The 18,012-nt window shown below is 51.3% G+C and overlaps 1 protein-coding gene across 1 annotated transcript in view; it reads left to right on the forward strand.

The window, feature by feature from the left end:
* Positions 1-7,282: 7,282 nt before the first annotated feature.
* The window catches only part of LOC144767997 (alpha-2-macroglobulin-like), a 190,053-nt gene continuing 179,323 nt past the window's right edge, over positions 7,283-18,012 (forward strand). The window contains exon 1 of the mRNA XM_078651388.1: positions 7,283-7,433. Coding sequence (XP_078507514.1) covers positions 7,357-7,433 — 77 coding nt within the window. The 5' untranslated portion in view covers positions 7,283-7,356. The remainder of the gene's footprint in view (positions 7,434-18,012) is intronic.

Raw genomic sequence — 18,012 nt, forward strand, 5'->3', positions numbered from 1 at the left:
CTGAGACAGTTTTAAACTGCAGGTCTGGAATGGCAGCACTCGGGTGAGTCATGCATTCAGAGTTCATACCTTTCCAAGAGAAAATTCCCGGCCATTTATTGTTATTTTAAGAGTCTGCAAAGGCCTGGATCCTCGACATACCTTATTCGAACAGGAAACAAAATCGTATTTACTAATTTGTAATGTGCAATTTCTGTGTTTATTTACTTTAAGTATGATTTGGTCAGAACACATTTAAGCGTGCTTTCTATTTATATGTGTGAAGTATAAGGATAAATGGTAAAAATATGTACCAGCTGTGATTTTGCCTTTTCTTTTACTGTCTGGAACATCAACATATCAACCCTGTGTTTTTTCGATCTCAGCAGCACGTACTTCACTGTGCTAATAGGACGCAATAAAATTCAATAGCATCTGGGTGTAAGACATTTTATGGTGATGATTGCTTTACTTTTCTGTGTTCTTGGTAGACAAATAGTTTTGTATCAGTATTTTACCCTTCCATTACATGTTTTAAAGCAGTTGAAAGATATTATAGGGCTTTTCATTGATTAAAGGGGTATAATTTCTAATATTTATGTATTTCCTAGCACTTTATTGCTTTGTTTTGCTCGCAGGAAAATGTCACACTAAGTGTCACACATTTGGCAGTTGAGGGTCATTCATAAGTGCACTGAATCCATGGTAATGTCACTCAATCTGAACTCTTGGCAGCTATGTGTATGCAGCCTTCTCACACGCCTCTGCTTCCCTCAAAACCCCAGAATCTGGGCCTAGCTGCAGTGACACACAGTCTCCAGGTAGCAACCCAATGCATGGAGACTTCCCACACCTCCCGCTTTCCTCAAACCCCTGACTCTGGGGCCTGCTGCATGAAAGCACAGTCTCCATGTAGCACTCCTATGTAAGGGAACGTTAGTGCCATTCCATTTCTGGTGCTTTGTTGCAGTTTTAAGATCTTCTTAGAGTTTCTTGTTGCTTCAATGGGTTTCATTTCTGATATTTATGTTTCCCTCGTCTTCATTGCTTGATTTGGCACACTAGAAAGTGTCACTCCTAGTCGTTGAAATGTCACTCATAATTACACTGAATTATGAAAATGTCACACATAAGCAATCGGAAACCTTGGCAGTTATGCCTCCAGCAGCCCCCGTTTTCCAGCCTCCAGGGGCCCCATCAGCCCTGTAGCACACACAGGCAGCACTACACTCTCTCACCGGTTTTGGTAACAGTCCTACCTCATAATTTAAATGGTGCGTGCCGTGTGCGGTGGGTGCAGGTGACCTGAGCTTCCAGGTCCAGAAGCAAGGGGGTTGAAGGGAACTGCCTCGAGGGCAGAGATCATTTGCAAATTTACATACGTTTGTAAACTGGTTTACCAAGGCTTAGTTTTTTTCTGGTTCCAGTACCCCCTGGGCCCGCACATTGCCTATTCCTTACATTTGTATTTTACGTTTACTGCCGTAGTGTGAGAATGCATTTCATGAAAAGGAATATAAAGTAAGGTTGCCAAAAGAAAAATCCCAGCAGTGTGTTGTTTAAAGAGCTTGGAAAGACCTCGTCTTGACACTAAATAGGATTATGAATAAAGTATGTATTGATTTGTAATGTGACTTTCCTGTCTTTGTTCACTTTAATTATCAGTCATGGATCATTCAGGCAGCCCTAGAACACAATTAAAAGTGCTTTCTATTTATATTTGTTGTTCGAAGTATAGAGATAGGTGCTGAAAATATGGCTTTAGGTGACTGCTTATTTTTGTCCCATCTGGGACATCAAAATAATGATCTGGCAACCCTAATCCTAAGACCGGAAGTTTGTTGCAGGATCAGCACATGATTTATTTCCTCCACCCTCGATCCCTGATTAACGCCATAATAGCAATAGCTTAACTTGTATCTGAAAACTCTAGGGTGCCATCAATAACATGCTGAGTTACTTCAAGTGTCTGGGAATGCACCCTGCATTCAGACAACTCACTCCTCATTCACGCCCTTCACTTTCACGCTCACCCTCACTCACAGCGATCACAATGCACTCACTGATCACCATGTACTCCCATAATTCACCCGCTCACCCTGCACTCACAGTGATCACTCAGCACTCACAATGCACTTGCGCTGTTACCCAGTACCTCACCCTGCCGTCACACAAGCACACTACTCGCCATGCACTAATGTCACACTTCACTCAGCTGTCCCACTCACTGCTGAATCTGCAAACTCACTTAAACAAGCCCATCACTAACCATACATTCTTTCATCCCACTCTGCACTTATATCCGCCCCCAAATTTATATGGTCACCTCATCACCCTGCAGTCACTCCTCTTACCCTACTCTCACACTGTCGCATCACTCACCGTGCACTCAATTGGGCACTCCAACCACCCACAAAGTGCATAGGGTTAATATGCCTGCTACAAAGAACGTGTAGCATGCAGATCATAGAACTAAGTGTAAGTAAACTATGAGTAGCGCTATAACAAAATGAAATGTTTGTCAGAAAGGCGCCATAGAGAGATGAGGTGCATTGTTGGTGAGTGTAGTGAGGGAATTCATGGAAAAGGAGGAGGGAAGGTGCTCCAAAAAAGACTGTCAGATGCCATCCAGAGACTTTTTGAAGCATGGGCAAAGTGGGCTCCGGCCCAGGGCCCCAGACTTTCAGGGGGCACCCTGATAAAACCAGCTCTGTTCTGTAGAGTCTTGCCCTGATAGCATTAAATGATGCTTGAACAGATGTTTTAAATACAACTTTCCTTTGCTTTTTTCAATATTGGGTTTGTGTGGTTCGAGAAGGTCAGCGTGGCGTTGTTGGCTCAACATCCTGTGATACTGGGGATTGGGGAAAAATCATGAATCTCCCTGTGCCTAATAAAAACATATGTAGTTCTTTCCAGTGAGTCCCTGTGTATTTCGTTCCATTGTGGACTTTGCAAACTCACTATTAACACTGTTACTGAGTTCGCAAAGTCCATGATGAAATGAACTAAATACTTTTTTGTTAACACACTCTTTGAAGTGCTTCAAAAGTGTAAATGTTTATATAGCGGGAACGCAACCTGAAAGTATTAGCGCAGCTGGCTTTAAACGAGCGCGCCAGTCAGTTCTTGACTTTGTGTGTATGAGGACTGGAGGGAGGACACTGACTGATACTGATTGTGTCCTCCGTGTGTACTGACTGGCGCGCTCATGTAAAGCCAGCCGCGCTAATACTTTCGGGTCGTGTTCACGCTATATAACTTTTTGAAATGCAGAGTGACTACTTCTCTAGATTTTGTCTACAGAAAGTGAACAATACGTTAATCATAATATTTCTTCTTGAATGTTTCTGTTTAGTTGTTTGTTTAGTTGTTTGCAGTTTAAATTTTAAAAATCTGTGAGGTTCTCTGCATTGTATCTTGAAGTCTCTTATGAAGCTCTCTGGTGATACTGAATAAGCAGCCACCATGTTGTTGTTATATGACATCCCTTTATTAATGTAATAACTGCACTTTCACAATTGCTCTATTAACCTTCTTGCTTCTCACATTTGCTTAAAAATGCACCATTTACCCACTCTTTTTCAAAATGTTCTCAGGGGGAGCACCCCCGAGCCCCCTTTTAATGATTCAGACTCGCTTGCTGCGCTCACTCGCCATGGTGCTCTCCTACCCAACGTTTACGCCCCAACATTTTCAAATGTCACCAGCCACCACTGGTTGTCACTCGAGTTTTTATGGAATTCCAGGTTTGGGTTTGTCTTTCAAAGTTTCATGTTATTGTCCATTAATATCAATTCTAATTCAGACCCTTCATAGTTATTCTTCAGCCATAGGCAGTTCCTGAGACAATAGGATCGCTCTTCGGCATTGTTCTGATTGCTGCCGTTCCTGAGACAATGAGATCGCTCCTTGGCATGGTTCTTATTGCTGCAGTTCCTGAAACAATAGGATCGCTCCTTGGCATTGTTCTGAATGCTGCCTCAGTTAAATAATCTGCTTTTGACATTATTGTTACAAATGGTGTACCTTATATGGTAAGAGGGTTTCCCACTTTCTCATTGGAACTTTGAGAAAGACAATATAGAGGTATTTAATTTAAATGTTGGAGGTTTCAAATCGAAATATGCCAGATTTTTGGGCGGTGGGGCAAAGTGGTAGGTGGTGGGCCGGGCCACCGGGGGGGGCCCCCTCCATGTGTTTTGCAGGGGGGCCCCCTCAAGTTTCGTTACGCCACTGTTCCGGATGCTAGGTTCTGTGCGGTATGCTGTCTGGTGAAATACATGGTGGCCCGCCCGGCGGGCGAAGGTCTGCTCTTCAAACACCTGGATGGCAGCAACCTAAGCAAGTTCCAATTCACTGCAATAATGCGTCAGGGCCTCGCGAAGGCCGGGCTCCACCCGGAGTCCTTTGCTTCCCATTCATTTAGAATCGGCGCAGCCACCTCGGCATGGCATGCCGGAGGAAAGAATTCAGGTCGTCGGCAGATGGCGGTCCCGGGCCTACAAGACGTACATCCGGCCTCTGCTTTTGTAGTACAGAACAGGCAGGAGGGGGGGGCAGTCACTTAGGGATGCCGAACGGCAGGGTGAGTAGCAAGCAGGGTGACCTTGGAATGCCGCACGGCAGGGTATCGGTAAACACCTCCCTCCTCGCCCTCGGCTGCAGAAAAAGACACGGTGCACAGCAGGCCACCTGATTTTTTTTCTTTTTTCTTTTTTTTTTTCTTTTCCCAAATTCCTTTTTCAGCAGGAAGATGCCCCCAGCTGGTATGGGTAGCGGGACATTCTTTCGTGTCCAGGATGGAGAAATGGTGGCAGCAGTCTGGTCACAGGACAAGCCCAAAGCCACATGCATCCGCTGGCTGGGGCAGCCAAGGATGAAATGGAATCACCTGCCGGCAACGCTCCACAACCTACTGGCAGGCTCAGCGTGGCATCCAGACGTCCTGATCATCCACCTCGGCGGCAACGACTTGGCTCAAATGGGGCGAAAAGCTTTGGGGCAGGCCATCCAGACTGACCTCACCAGGGCAGCCAAATGGTTCGGTGGCACAATGATCATATGGTCCGAGATGATCAGCAGGAGGCATTGGAGGGGCGCAGAGTCCAATAAAGCGGTGGTTAACGCCAGGAGAAAGCTGAACATTGCATTGCACAAATTCTGCAAGACCAACGGTTTGGAATCCATCAGACATGGCCTAATCCACCAAGGACGCCCGGAACTATACAGGCCAGACTGGGTACAACTCTCTGACAGAGGGATGCGGGTGCTTTGGGACAACCTGTGGGGCGCAATGGCTCTTGCAGGTTGCACATAAAAAAAGGGATCCCCCCAAAAAAACACACTTTGGCTTGCGTGGGGGGTGCCGCAGAAAGACGTGAGCCTCCCTGCGGCGTGGCGGAAATTGGTGCAAGGATTGGCTAAGGAGACACACAGACAGGCGGTGTGCAGGATGAGGGCCACTCACTTTTGGATGCCGCATGGCAGGGTGAGGTGGCCGCGCCAAGGAGGGGACTAGCAAAAGGAGACGGCGCTCGCAGCCCAGACCCCACCGGACGGCAGGGCGCAAAAGGTAGCGAGCTGGGGGCCTAACTCCAGAGCCAGAAGCTATCCTCCACTACACGCAGAGGGCGTGGGCGATCAACCAAATGGTGATCCCAGAAATAAACAACAAAGAGGACTACCAAGGACTAACAAAAGGAACTGGCTTGGGGTGCCATTCACGAACTGATAGGTACCACAAGAGTATCGGCCCAGAAGCGGCCCATGATGGTTTAGGACCTGTATGATTTATGACCAACCAACGGCAGTTCGCAAATGACAAATGTATAACCAGTATGTGTTTAATCCTAATAAAACTGCGGCCAACAACGACCACAACAGATGCACGTATTGTTGGCTAACTTTATTAGGATGGTAGGCGGGCGGGGGGGCTTACATATGTCTTCCATGGAATGGGCACGGTGCAAGGGTTATGACTGGGCCTGCCTGTTGCCACAGCTCCAGCTTGGATGTATGACGTTACAACGCACACTTTTACAACGCATACCTTTACAACGCATTTTTTACACCGCAACATCCATTACAACGCACACCTTTACAACGAATTCTAAAAAAATACTTTTATAACGCATTCCATTACAACGCATTCTACATTTACAACGCATACCATTACAACGCATTACATTACATTGCAAATAAGGTAAGTGTTGGATAGTGTAGGGGTTAAAATTATTATTCTAACTCCAGGGGGTGCAACAGTAGGGTAAGTATTGGATGATAAGTTTTGCGTTGTAATGGTATGCGTTGTAATGGTATGCGTTGTAATGGTATGCGTTGTAATGGTATGCGTTGTAGTGGTGTGCGTTGTAGTGTCATGCGTTGTAATGACTGCGTTGTAAATGTATGCGTTGTAATGGATGTTGCGTTGTAAAAGTTTTGTTGTAATGGTAGTGCGTTGTAAAAGTTGCGTTGTAAACGTTGTATACCCTCCAGCTTGCCAGGCTTACAAAATCAGGAAGTGACTGAGTCTGTGACTGACGGTGTTATCTCCTAGTCGGACTTGCTGTGCTATAAAATGAGCTTTTGAGGCTAGCGAGCGGTCATGAATGATCATATCAATAAGATCCTCTTCTGAGCCGCTGCAGTGCCTGCCTGCCTTCTATCACTGATCACTGCAGTCATGCAGGCTGCCTCTCGTGAGTGCCCTTCCATTTTTGGTGCTTTGCAGCAGTTTTTAGACCTTCTTAGTTTCTCGTTGCTCATTTGTTATGTTATGATGATCGAGATTTGTAAAGCGCAGGGGCACCCAGAGGTTTCATGGCGCTAGAGAAAAGAAAGAGATGGAAAGCAGTGATCTAATCGTGCGCTTGCTTGAACAACCAGGTCTTCAGTCTGCATGTCTGATATTTATGTTTCTCCTGTCTTTATTCCTTCACGTTGCTCGTGAGTTAGTGTCACTCATGGTCGTTCAAATGTCACTCATAATTACACTGAAATTATGGAAATGTCACGCATAGCAATCTGAAACCGTGGCAGCTATGTACAGGAGAGGAAAGTTTAACTGAAGGAGCGTATAGAATACATCTATGTGTAATTGTGCACGTCTATACGTTGTGTCCATAGGTTCTCTAACACACAGATCTTGCCTCGGGGGCTGTTTTCAGCGGTTCTGTTTACTTGGCAGTTTATTAACTCATTGTTTGCCTTGGACAGATTATGGATTTAAAGTGAGGCCTCGAGTCTCGACCCCTGTAATCCCCCACAGCGGACTTTGTCTGCCTGCGTGGGTGCCGGACACCGGGCGCGGTATATAGGGGCCTGGAGCCGATCCGTGGCCAGAGCTGCCCCGGACCCTCCTGTGCCGCCCTCGCCATGTGGACGCCCTCGCTGCCCCGCCTGTGCCTCGTCCTGGGCCTGGTCCATGCCTGTGGGACCTCTCCGCCACAGCCGTAAGTGCGCCCTCCTCCACCTCCACGCTGCGCTCCTGCGCGCCTCCTGCCCTCCGCACTGCCCTGGCCAGGCCTCTCTGCCCCCTCTGCCCCCTCCGCACTGCCCTGGCCAGGCCTCTCTGCCCTCTCTGCCTCCTCTGCACTCGCCCCTCCTGCTGTACACGCTTCTGAACCCCTCCAGCCGCAGCCCCGCCTTGACCCGTCTCCGGCCGCAGGACCGCGGAGCCATGCACAAAAGAGTCCGTTTGTGGGGCCCGAGCTGGCCCTTGCTCCACCAGCGCCCTGGGCAGAGAGAAATGTGCCCCCTCGCTGCTGCTGGTGAATAACGAGGCAGCAGGGCAGGCCCCTCTCACAGGCCAGGCCTTAGCTGGACGTATCATGGCAGGGACTTGCCTCAGAGCACACGTCTCCCCACCCCTCCACCTCCCTCTATCACCCACAATTTAGCTCCCTCAGACTGGTTCTAAGTTGTTTGTGTTGGGAGGGGGGTAGGTGGGGTGGCAGGAAGTGAGGTAGACGGGCAGACAAGGTAGGGTGCTGATGGGGTGCTAAAAAAACAGCGACAGCATCATCAACTATTAAAAATACTTCAGACGTCATCACTGGATCTAAGGTGGGGGCTTTGCTGATTGGGCCACTACGCAGACCGTTATTTCCGCCCCTCTGACTATTGGCGCCCTGGGCCATGTCAAAAGCTGGGGGTTGGGGCAGTGGGGGGTAGGTTAGATGGGGAGGGGGTATAGGGGTGGACACCTTAGGGGAGAAACTTCATACCTCTACAGTCCTCCAAAGTCTTAGATCTCCAAAACCACATTTTAACATTTCACCACCCTTTGCACACAAAGGTGAAAGCTTGCCCCCAGGGCTGGACAGGGGAACCAACAACGGCTCTGGCTAAAAATGCTTCAACCAGCTCTGCTCCCTCACGGTCCCGGCTCAATCCATCTTTCCACCTATTCATCCATCCACCCTGCACCACCTCTCGCTTTCTCTCTGCCTTACGTACCCCCCACCCCACGCCCTCTCCACCTTGAACCTCCTGCTACAATAACCCGCTGTGCTGGGGAAAGAGACAAAGGCACTGGGAGGGGCCCCTTGCCTTCAGAGCTCACCCCCAGGGCAACAGCTCACTGGGGAAATATCTCATGGACTACAAGGCCACCATCTGCTAATGGTGGTTCAGCACTCACAATATAGATTAAATTGGGTTTATTTTAAAAGGAAACTTTTTATTTCTCTTATAACAGTAATTGTTCTCAAATCATAGCACACAATTAGCACATGAAGAAACGTTGTGTGTGTTCATGTATCCTTTATTCATTATTTGCAGAGTTTTATATAGCGCGAACTAGACCCGAACCGAATCGGGTATCGGAGCGCTTTACATATTCACAGTTACGGTACATTTCCAGTTACTTTCACGATAGGCACGGGGAGATTAAGTGATTTGCCCAGAATCACAGGAGGTTTTTTTATTCTTCTTAAAAACACGCCAATTGAACAGTGATCAAGGTAGCCAACACGTTTCGTCCTACTCGGACTTCTTCAGGCCTCAAAAATAAATTTGAGAATTCCTAAGTCAATAATAGGTAGTAGTATTGCATAGATGGTCCTTTCTGACATTTCCCAAGCAGAGACGGATGAGTGCACACTCATATCGCGGGCGAGATTTTTCCACCCCACATTAATTCTGAACGCCTCATTGGACATCTTGCAACATATTCCATATCTGATTTCTCAAAGGAAACAGATGCACGTTTACTGCAGTCTACCAAAGACCTCCAATATTGTTTCAGTCCGTCTACTAATTACGCAATACCGCCCTTTGGATACGATTTACCACCACACCCGTGGAAATTATCGGCAATGACACTTGCATAATGCGAATATGTGTAATCGCATTACGCTAATCTCCGCAAAACAGAGGGGGGTGGGGAGGGGATGGTGGTCAGGCTGCTTGGAGGGGCTGCTGTGTGGTCTGGCAATGATACATCACACTGGGGATCACATTAGTGTAAAAAGGGGATCAGTGACATCACAGGTCCACCATAGGGTTGTGCCTATACCTGTAAATACTGCACCTGTGGTACTTAATAGTTAACATAGCTATGGCTCTCCTCTGCTCCCTCATCCCACATGCTGCCTCAGTTCCTTCCTCTCAGAGTTGGTGATGGCTTTATATTGGGGACCACTGGCCTTGCTATATATGGGGTCGCCGGATGAGTAGGTCGGTGGGCCTCTGGGAGCGGCGGGTCTCCCAAAGAGCCACTGTCCCAGGACTGAAGCAGTGAGGCTTATTGAGTCATGAACATCTCAAAACATATAATTTAAAAGGTTAACTTTTGTAAGAGCAGGACTTTTTGGGGGTGGGGTGCTGTGGAGTTGAATGACGACCTTCATGTATTTGTTTTCTCCGTCAGTGAGCTGTGGCCGTCTGAGGAGGCATATGGTGATTATTCCCATGATCAGCAAGCTGGAGGCTGCTGCTTATCTGCCACTGAACTATCCTTCATTTAATGCTGTGTATCTGTTACTCTGAACTGCTGCCATCTCTACCAAAGAGCTTTTGGAAGCCCAACTACAGAACAGAGCGTGGTGGTAGATTCTTTCCCCACCTGCCATACCAGTGCTCCCTTTGTCCTGAAGAAGACCCCCACCCCAAGGACCACAACCTATCCTGACTAGAGGGGTCGAAACGTTGACTACACTTCTATACAAACTGTAGCGACACCATACAAATTAACTATGGGCGTTATTTAGTTATTTACGATACTGGGAACATTGTGATCATTCACGGAAACTTATACAACAAACTATGTTGATGTATATATGTCACTATCACCTCTCCCTGTCCCCCACCCACACGTGAACACTCTATTCCTTCCTTCCTCACTTCCAGAGCACTGTATAATATTGCATATTAATTGTGATGAGCAATTTTATGGCTCCACGGTCATTGCTTTGAAAATAATTGCAAGAGACAGATTGTATAAATACACAAATGCTTTGACAATAATTGCATAAGATAGACTGTATGAATTTACAAATACAATAGTGGACTATATCAAGCCACCCTTATTTTGCGCAGTGTTTTTGCTACTATACAATAATGTTAATTGTTGCTTGCTACCTTGACCACATGTTTTTCATACCGCATTGAATGACCCAGGTGAGGTAGTATAAATGGGTTAACCCCTTTTATATACACTGACCTTCATGTATTTGGCACCTTTCTTTTTAAAATCCTGTCTATGGTCTGGGTGATTTTAGGCAAGAACTATTCCAGGATCCCTGCAGGAAATCAGTACTGAAATGATTAAATGTAAACCCAAATTCATATCAGGAAAAGCAAAACCACAAGTACCAGAAGGCAAAGTGTTGAGACTAAAATGGCAGGACTGGACAAACACATCACATGACACGGACTCTGCGTGCTGGGTTGTTAATGTCAGCTGACACACATGCTGTGGATTCTACTATGATGTTACATGGGGGATCTTCTTGAAGCAGGGCCTTGGCAAAGTTAAGGCGTTGAAGCTGCAATGATACTGGGGCAGTTGAAGGGTTGAGGTGTTGTACTTCTTGAGGGTGACTTTTTGATACTTCCTGTTTATGTCCCTAGAGCTCCCAGATTCACCAGGTCCCTGTCTGAGTAGCCCAGTCCAGAGTTTTGTTTTGCATTCTGGGTTGCATTCTAGGTCTTGCAGTCCCGGTGTTATAATAGGATCAAGAGCACTACAAGTCCCAGAATGCAAAGCATAAACCTCAGACCGGATGAGCTAGTCCTCTATGGATCCGGGGACCCTTAGAGCTCTGCCAGACAGCCCAGCGAGCACGGTCTGTCTCTGGCCCTCGAGGCAAGGGAGGCCCTGGGGTATGTGTGCAGGGGGGCGGGGGGGCTTGTTTTCGTAGCTGTGCAGGAGGAAGTAAAACCGGTGCACGAGGCGTGAATGCTGTGTGCCAGGCACGAGGCCCTCTGGCCACCCCCAGTTCAGTGGGATTTGAATTCACCAGCTCTGCTGCAATATCTCAGAATGTTAATCCTCTTATTGTGACTGGGGCGGGGCCTCCTGGGCAGGTCTGCATGTGTCAGTCACAACAATTGTTTACTTTCAGTCTTAAAAAGAGGAAAAGACAAAGAGTACAAACTTGACTGGCTCTCTGTGTTGTAGGGTGAGCAGCTGAAAGAACAGCTCCGAGATACAAAGAGACACCCATGTTCTGTTGCTGAGCTGTGTCCCATAGAGCCCACGCAGTGAGCTGTCACATAGAGCCCGCGCAGTGAGCTGTCACATAGAGCCCGCGCAGTGAGCTGTCACATAGAGCCCGCGCAGTGAGCTGTCACATAGAGCCCGCGCAGTGAGCTGTGTCACATAGAGCCCACGCAGTGAGCTGTCACATAGAGCCCGCGCAGTGAGCTGTCACATAGAGCCCGCGCAGTGAGCTGTGTCACATAGAGCCCGCGCAGTGAGCTGTGTCACATAGAGCCCGCGCAGTGAGCTGTCACATAGAGCCCGCGCAGTGAGCTGTGTCACATAGAGCCCGCGCAGTGAGCTGTCACATAGAGCCCGCGCAGTGAGCTGTGTCACATAGAGCCCGCGCAGTGAGCTGTCACATAGAGCCCACGCAGTGAGCTGTCACATAGAGCCCGCGCAGTGAGCTGTCACATAGAGCCCGCGCAGTGAGCTGTGTCACATAGAGCCCACGCAGTGAACTGTCACATAGAGCCCGCGCAGTGAGCTGTCACATAGAGCCCGCGCAGTGAGCTGTCACATAGAGCCCGCGCAGTGAGCTGTCACATAGAGCCCGCGCAGTGAGCTGTCACATAGAGCCCGCGCAGTGAGCTGTCACATAGAGCCCGCGCAGTGAGCTGTCACATAGAGCCCGCGCAGTGAGCTGTCACATAGAGCCCGCGCAGTGAGCTGTCACATAGAGCCCGCGCAGTGAGCTGTCACATAGAGCCCGCGCAGTGAGCTGTCACATAGAGCCCGCGCAGTGAGCTGTCACATAGAGCCCGCGCAGTGAGCTGTCACATAGAGCCCGCGCAGTGAGCTGTCACATAGAGCCCGCGCAGTGAGCTGTCACATAGAGCCCGCGCAGTGAGCTGTCACATAGAGCCCGCGCAGTGAGCTGTCACATAGAGCCCGCGCAGTGAGCTGTGTCACATAGAGCCCGCGCAGTGAGCTGTGTCACATAGAGCCCGCGCAGTGAGCTGTCACATAGAGCCCGCGCAGTGAGCTGTCACATAGAGCCCGCGCAGTGAGCTGTCACATAGAGCCCACGCAGTGAGCTGTCACATAGAGCCCGCGCAGTGAGCTGTGTCACATAGAGCCCGCGCAGTGAGCTGTGTCACATAGAGCCCGCGCAGTGAGCTGTCACATAGAGCCCACGCAGTGAGCTGTGTCACATAGAGCCCGCGCAGTGAGCTGTGTCACATAGAGCCCGCGCAGTGAGCTGTCACATAGAGCCCGCGCAGTGAGCTGTCACATAGAGCCCGTGCACTGAGCTGTGTCACATAGAGCTCGTGCACTGAGCTGTGTCACATAGAGCCCGTGCACTGAGCTGTGTCACATAGAGCCTGTGCACTGAGCTGGCCCGCGCAGTGAGCTGTGTCACATAGAGCCCGCGCAGTGAGCTGTGTCACATAGAGCCCGTGCACCGAGCTGTGTCACATAGAGCCCGTGCACTGAACTGTCACATAGAGCCCGTGCACCGAGCTGTGTCACATAGAGCCCGTGCACCGAGCTGTGTCACATAGAGCCCGTGCACCGAGCTGTGTCACATAGAGCCCGTGCACCGAGCTGTGTCACATAGAGCCCGTGCACCGAGCTGTGTCACATAGAGCCCGTGCACCGAGCTGTGTCACATAGAGCCCGTGCACCGAGCTGTGTCACATAGAGCCCGTGCACCGAGCTGTGTCACATAGAGCCCGTGCACTGAGCTGTGTCACATAGAGCCCGTGCACTGAGCTGTGTCACATAGAGCCTGTGCACTGAGCTGGCCCGCGCAGTGAGCTGTGTCACATAGAGCCCGCGCAGTGAGCTGTGTCACATAGAGCCCGCGCAGTGAGCTGTGTCACATAGAGCCCGCGCAGTGAGCTGTGTCACATAGAGCCCGCGCAGTGAGCTGTGTCACATAGAGCCCGCGCAGTGAGCTGTGTCACATAGAGCCCGCGCAGTGAGCTGTGTCACATAGAGCCCGCGCAGTGAGCTGTGTCACATAGAGCCCGCGCACCGAGCTGTGTCACATAGAGCCCGTGCACCGAACTGTGTCACATAGAGCCCGTGCACCGAACTGTGTCACATAGAGCCCGTGCACCGAACTGTGTCACATAGAGCCCGTGCACTGAACTGTGTCACATAGAGCCCGTGCACTGAACTGTGTCACATAGAGCCCGTGCACTGAACTGTGTCACATAGAGCCCGTGCACTGAACTGTCACATAGAGCCCGTGCACCGAGCTGTGTCACATAGAGCCCGTGCACCGAGCTGTGTCACATAGAGCCCGTGCACCGAACTGTGTCACATAGAGCCCGTGCACCGAACTGTGTCACATAGAGCCCGTGCACTGAACTGTGTCACATAGAGCCCGTGCACCGAACTGTGTCACATAGAGCCCGTGCACCGAGCTGTGTCACATAGAGCCCGTGCACCGAGCTGTGTCACATAGAGCCCGTGCACCGAGCTGTGTCACATAGAGCCCGTGCACCGAGCTGTGTCACATAGAGCCCGTGCACCGAGCTGTGTCACATAGAGCCCGTGCACCGAGCTGTGTCACAGAGCCCGTGCACCGAGCTGTGTCACATAGAGCCCGTGCACTAAGCTGTGTCACATAGAGCCCGTGCACTGAGCTGTGTCACATAGAGCCCGTGCACTGAGCTGTGTCACATAGAGCCCGTGCACTGAGCTGTGTCACATAGAGCCTGTGCACTGAGCTGGCCCGCGCAGTGAGCTGTGTCACATAGAGCCCGCGCAGTGAGCTGTGTCACATAGAGCCCGCGCAGTGAGCTGTGTCACATAGAGCCCGCGCAGTGAGCTGTGTCACATAGAGCCCGCGCAGTGAGCTGTGTCACATAGAGCCCGCGCAGTGAGCTGTGTCACATAGAGCCTGTGCACCGAGCTGTGTCACATAGAGCCTGTGCACTGAGCTGGCCCGTGCACCGAGCTGTGTCACATACAGCCCGCGCACTGAGCTTGCCCGTGCACCGAGCTGTGTCACATAGAGCCCGCGCAGTGAGCTGTGTCGCATAGAGCCTGTGCACCGAGCTGTGTCACATAGAGCCTGTGCACTGAGCTGGCCCGTGCACCGAGCTGTGTCATAGAGCCCGCGCACTGAGCTGGCCCGTGCACCGAGATGTGTCACATAGAGCCCGCGCAGTGGGCTGTGTCGCATAGAGCCTGTGCACCGAGCTGCGTCACATAGAGCACGTGCACCGAGCTGTGTCACATAGAGCCCGTGCACCGAGCTGTGTCACATAGAGCCCGTGCACCGAGCTGTGTCACATAGAGCCCGTGCACCGAGCTGTGTCACATAGAGCTCATTTACTGAGCTGTGTCACATAGAGCACGTGCACCGAGCTGTGTCACATAGAGCCCGTGCACCGAGCTGTGTCACATAGAGCTCATTTACTGAGCTGTGTCACATAGAGCACGTGCACCGAGCTGTGTCACATAGAGCCCGCGCAGTGAGCTGTGTCACATAGAGCCCGCGCAGTGAGCTGTGTCACATAGAGCCCGCGCAGTGAGCTGTGTCACATAGAGCCCGCGCAGTGAGCTGTGTCACATAGAGCCCGCGCAGTGAGCTGTGTCACATAGAGCCCGCGCACCGAGCTGTGTCACATAGAGCCTGTGCACCGAGCTGTGTCACATAGAGCCTGTGCACCGAGCTGTGTCACATAGAGCCTGTGCACTGAGCTGGCCTGTGCACCGAGCTGTCACATAGAGCCTGTGCACCGAGCTGTGTCACATAGAGCCTGTGCACTGAGCTGGCCCGTGCACCGAGCTGTGTCACATAGAGCCCGCGCACTGAGCTGGCCCGTGCACCGAGATGTGTCACATAGAGCCCGCGCAGTGGGCTGTGTCGCATAGAGCCCGTGCACCGAGCTGTATCACATAGAGCCCGTGCACCGAGCTGTGTCACATAGAGCCCGTGCACCGAGCTGTGTCACATAGAGCCCGTGCACCGAGCTGTGTCACATAGAGCCCGTGCACCGAGCTGTGTCACATAGAGCCCGTGCACCGAGCTGTGTCACATAGAGCCCGTGCACCGAGCTGTGTCACATAGAGCCCGTGCACCGAGCTGTGTCACATAGAGCCCGTGCACCGAGCTGTGTCACATAGAGCCCGTGCACCGAGCTGTGTCACATAGAGCCCGTGCACCGAGCTGTGTCACATAGAGCCCGTGCACCGAGCTGTGTCACATAGAGCCCGTGCACCAAGCTGTGTCACATAGAGCCCGTGCACCGAGCTGTGTCACATAGAGCCCGTGCACCGAGCTGTGTCACATAGAGCCCGTGCACCGAGCTGTGTCACATAGAGCCCGTGCACCGAGCTGTGTCACATAGAGCCCGTGCACCGAGCTGTGTCACATAGAGCCCGTGCACCGAGCTGTGTCACATAGAGCCCGTGCACTGAGCTGTGTCACATAGAGCCCGTGCACTGAGCTGTGTCACATAGAGCCCGTGCACTGAGCTGTGTCACATAGAGCCCGTGCACTGAGCTGTGTCACATAGAGCCCGTGCACTGAGCTGTGTCACATAGAGCCCGTGCACTGAGCTGTGTCACATAGATCCCGTGCACCGAGCTGTGTCACATAGAGCCCATGCTGTGAGCTGTGTCACATAGAGCCCATGCTGTGAGCTGTGTCACATAGAGCCCATGCTGTGAGCTGTGTCACATAGAGCCCATGCTGTGAGCTGTGTCACATAGAGCTCATGCTGTGAGCTGTGTCACATATAGCTCGTACAGTGATCTGTGTCACAGAGCCCGTGCACTGCGCTGTGTCACATAGAGCCCGTGCACTGCGCTGTGTCACATAGAGCCCGTGCACTGCGCTGTGTCACATAGAGCCCGTGCACTGCGCTGTGTCACATAGAGCCCGTGCACTGAGCTGTGTCACATAGAGCCCGTGCACTGAGCTGTGTCACATAGAGCCCGTGCACCGAGCTGTGTCACATAGAGCCCGTGCACCTAGCTGTGTCACATAGAGCCTGTGCACTGAGCTGGCCCGTGCACCGAGCTGTGTCACATAGAGCCTGTGCACTGAGCTGGCCCGTGCACCGAGCTGTGTCACATACAGCCCGCGCACTGAGCTGGCCCGTGCACCGAGCTGTGTCACATAGAGCCCGCGCAGTGGGCTGTGTCGCATAGAGCCTGTGCACCGAGCTGTCACATAGAGCCCGTGCACTGCGCTGTGTCACATAGAGCTCATTTACTGAGCTGTGTCACATAGAGCCCGTGCACTGAGCTGTGTCACATAGAGCTCATGCTGTGAGCTGTGTCACATAGAGCCCGTGCACTGAGCTGTGTCACATAGATCCTGTGCACTGACCTGTGTCACATAGATCCTGTGCACTGACCTGTGTCACATAGAGCCCGTGCACTGACCTGTGTCACATAGAGCCCGTGCACTGACCTGTGTCACATAGAGCCCGTGCACTGAGCTGTGTCACATAGAGCCCGTGCACTGAGCTGTGTCACATAGAGCCCGTGCACTGAGCTGTGTCACATAGAGCCCGTGCACTGAGCTGTGTCGCATAGAGCCCGCGCAGTGGGCTGTGTCGCATAGAGCCTGTGCAGTGTGCACCGAGCTGTCACATAGAGCCCGTGCACTGCGCTGTGTCACATAGAGCTCATTTACTGAGCTGTGTCACATAGAGCCCGTGCACTGAGCTGTGTCACATAGAGCTCATGCTGTGAGCTGTGTCACATAGAGCCCGTGCACTGAGCTGTGTCACATAGATCCTGTGCACTGAGCTGTGTCACATAGATCCTGTGCACTGACCTGTGTCACATAGAGCCCGTGCACTGACCTGTGTCACATAGAGCCCGTGCACTGAGCTGTGTCACATAGAGCCCGTGCACTGAGCTGTGTCACATAGAGCCCGTGCACCGAGCTGTGTCACATAGAGCCCGTGCACCGAGCTGTGTCACATAGAGCCCGTGCACCGAGCTGTGTCACATAGAGCCCGTGCACCGAGCTGTGTCACATAGAGCCCGTGCACCGAGCTGTGTCACATAGAGCCCGTGCACTGAGCTGTGTCACATAGAGCTCGTGCTGTGAGCTGTGTCACATAGAGCTCATGCTGTGAGCTGTGTCACATATAGCTCGTACAGTGATCTGTGTCACATATAGCTCGTGCACTGAGCTGTGTCACATAGAGCCCGTGCAATAAGTGGTGGCCCATAGAGCCTCTGCACTGAGCTGTGTCACATAGAGCTCATTTACTGAGCTGTGTCCAATAGAGCCCGTGCACTGAGCTGTGTCACATAGAGCCCGTGCACTGAGCTGTGTCACATAGAGCCCGTGCACTGAGCTGTGTCACATAGAGCCCGTGCACTGAGCTGTGTCACATAGAGCC

The sequence above is a fragment of the Lissotriton helveticus genome, chromosome 7, assembly GCF_964261635.1.
Source record: "Lissotriton helveticus chromosome 7, aLisHel1.1, whole genome shotgun sequence".
NCBI classification, from domain to species: domain Eukaryota; kingdom Metazoa; phylum Chordata; class Amphibia; order Caudata; family Salamandridae; genus Lissotriton; species Lissotriton helveticus.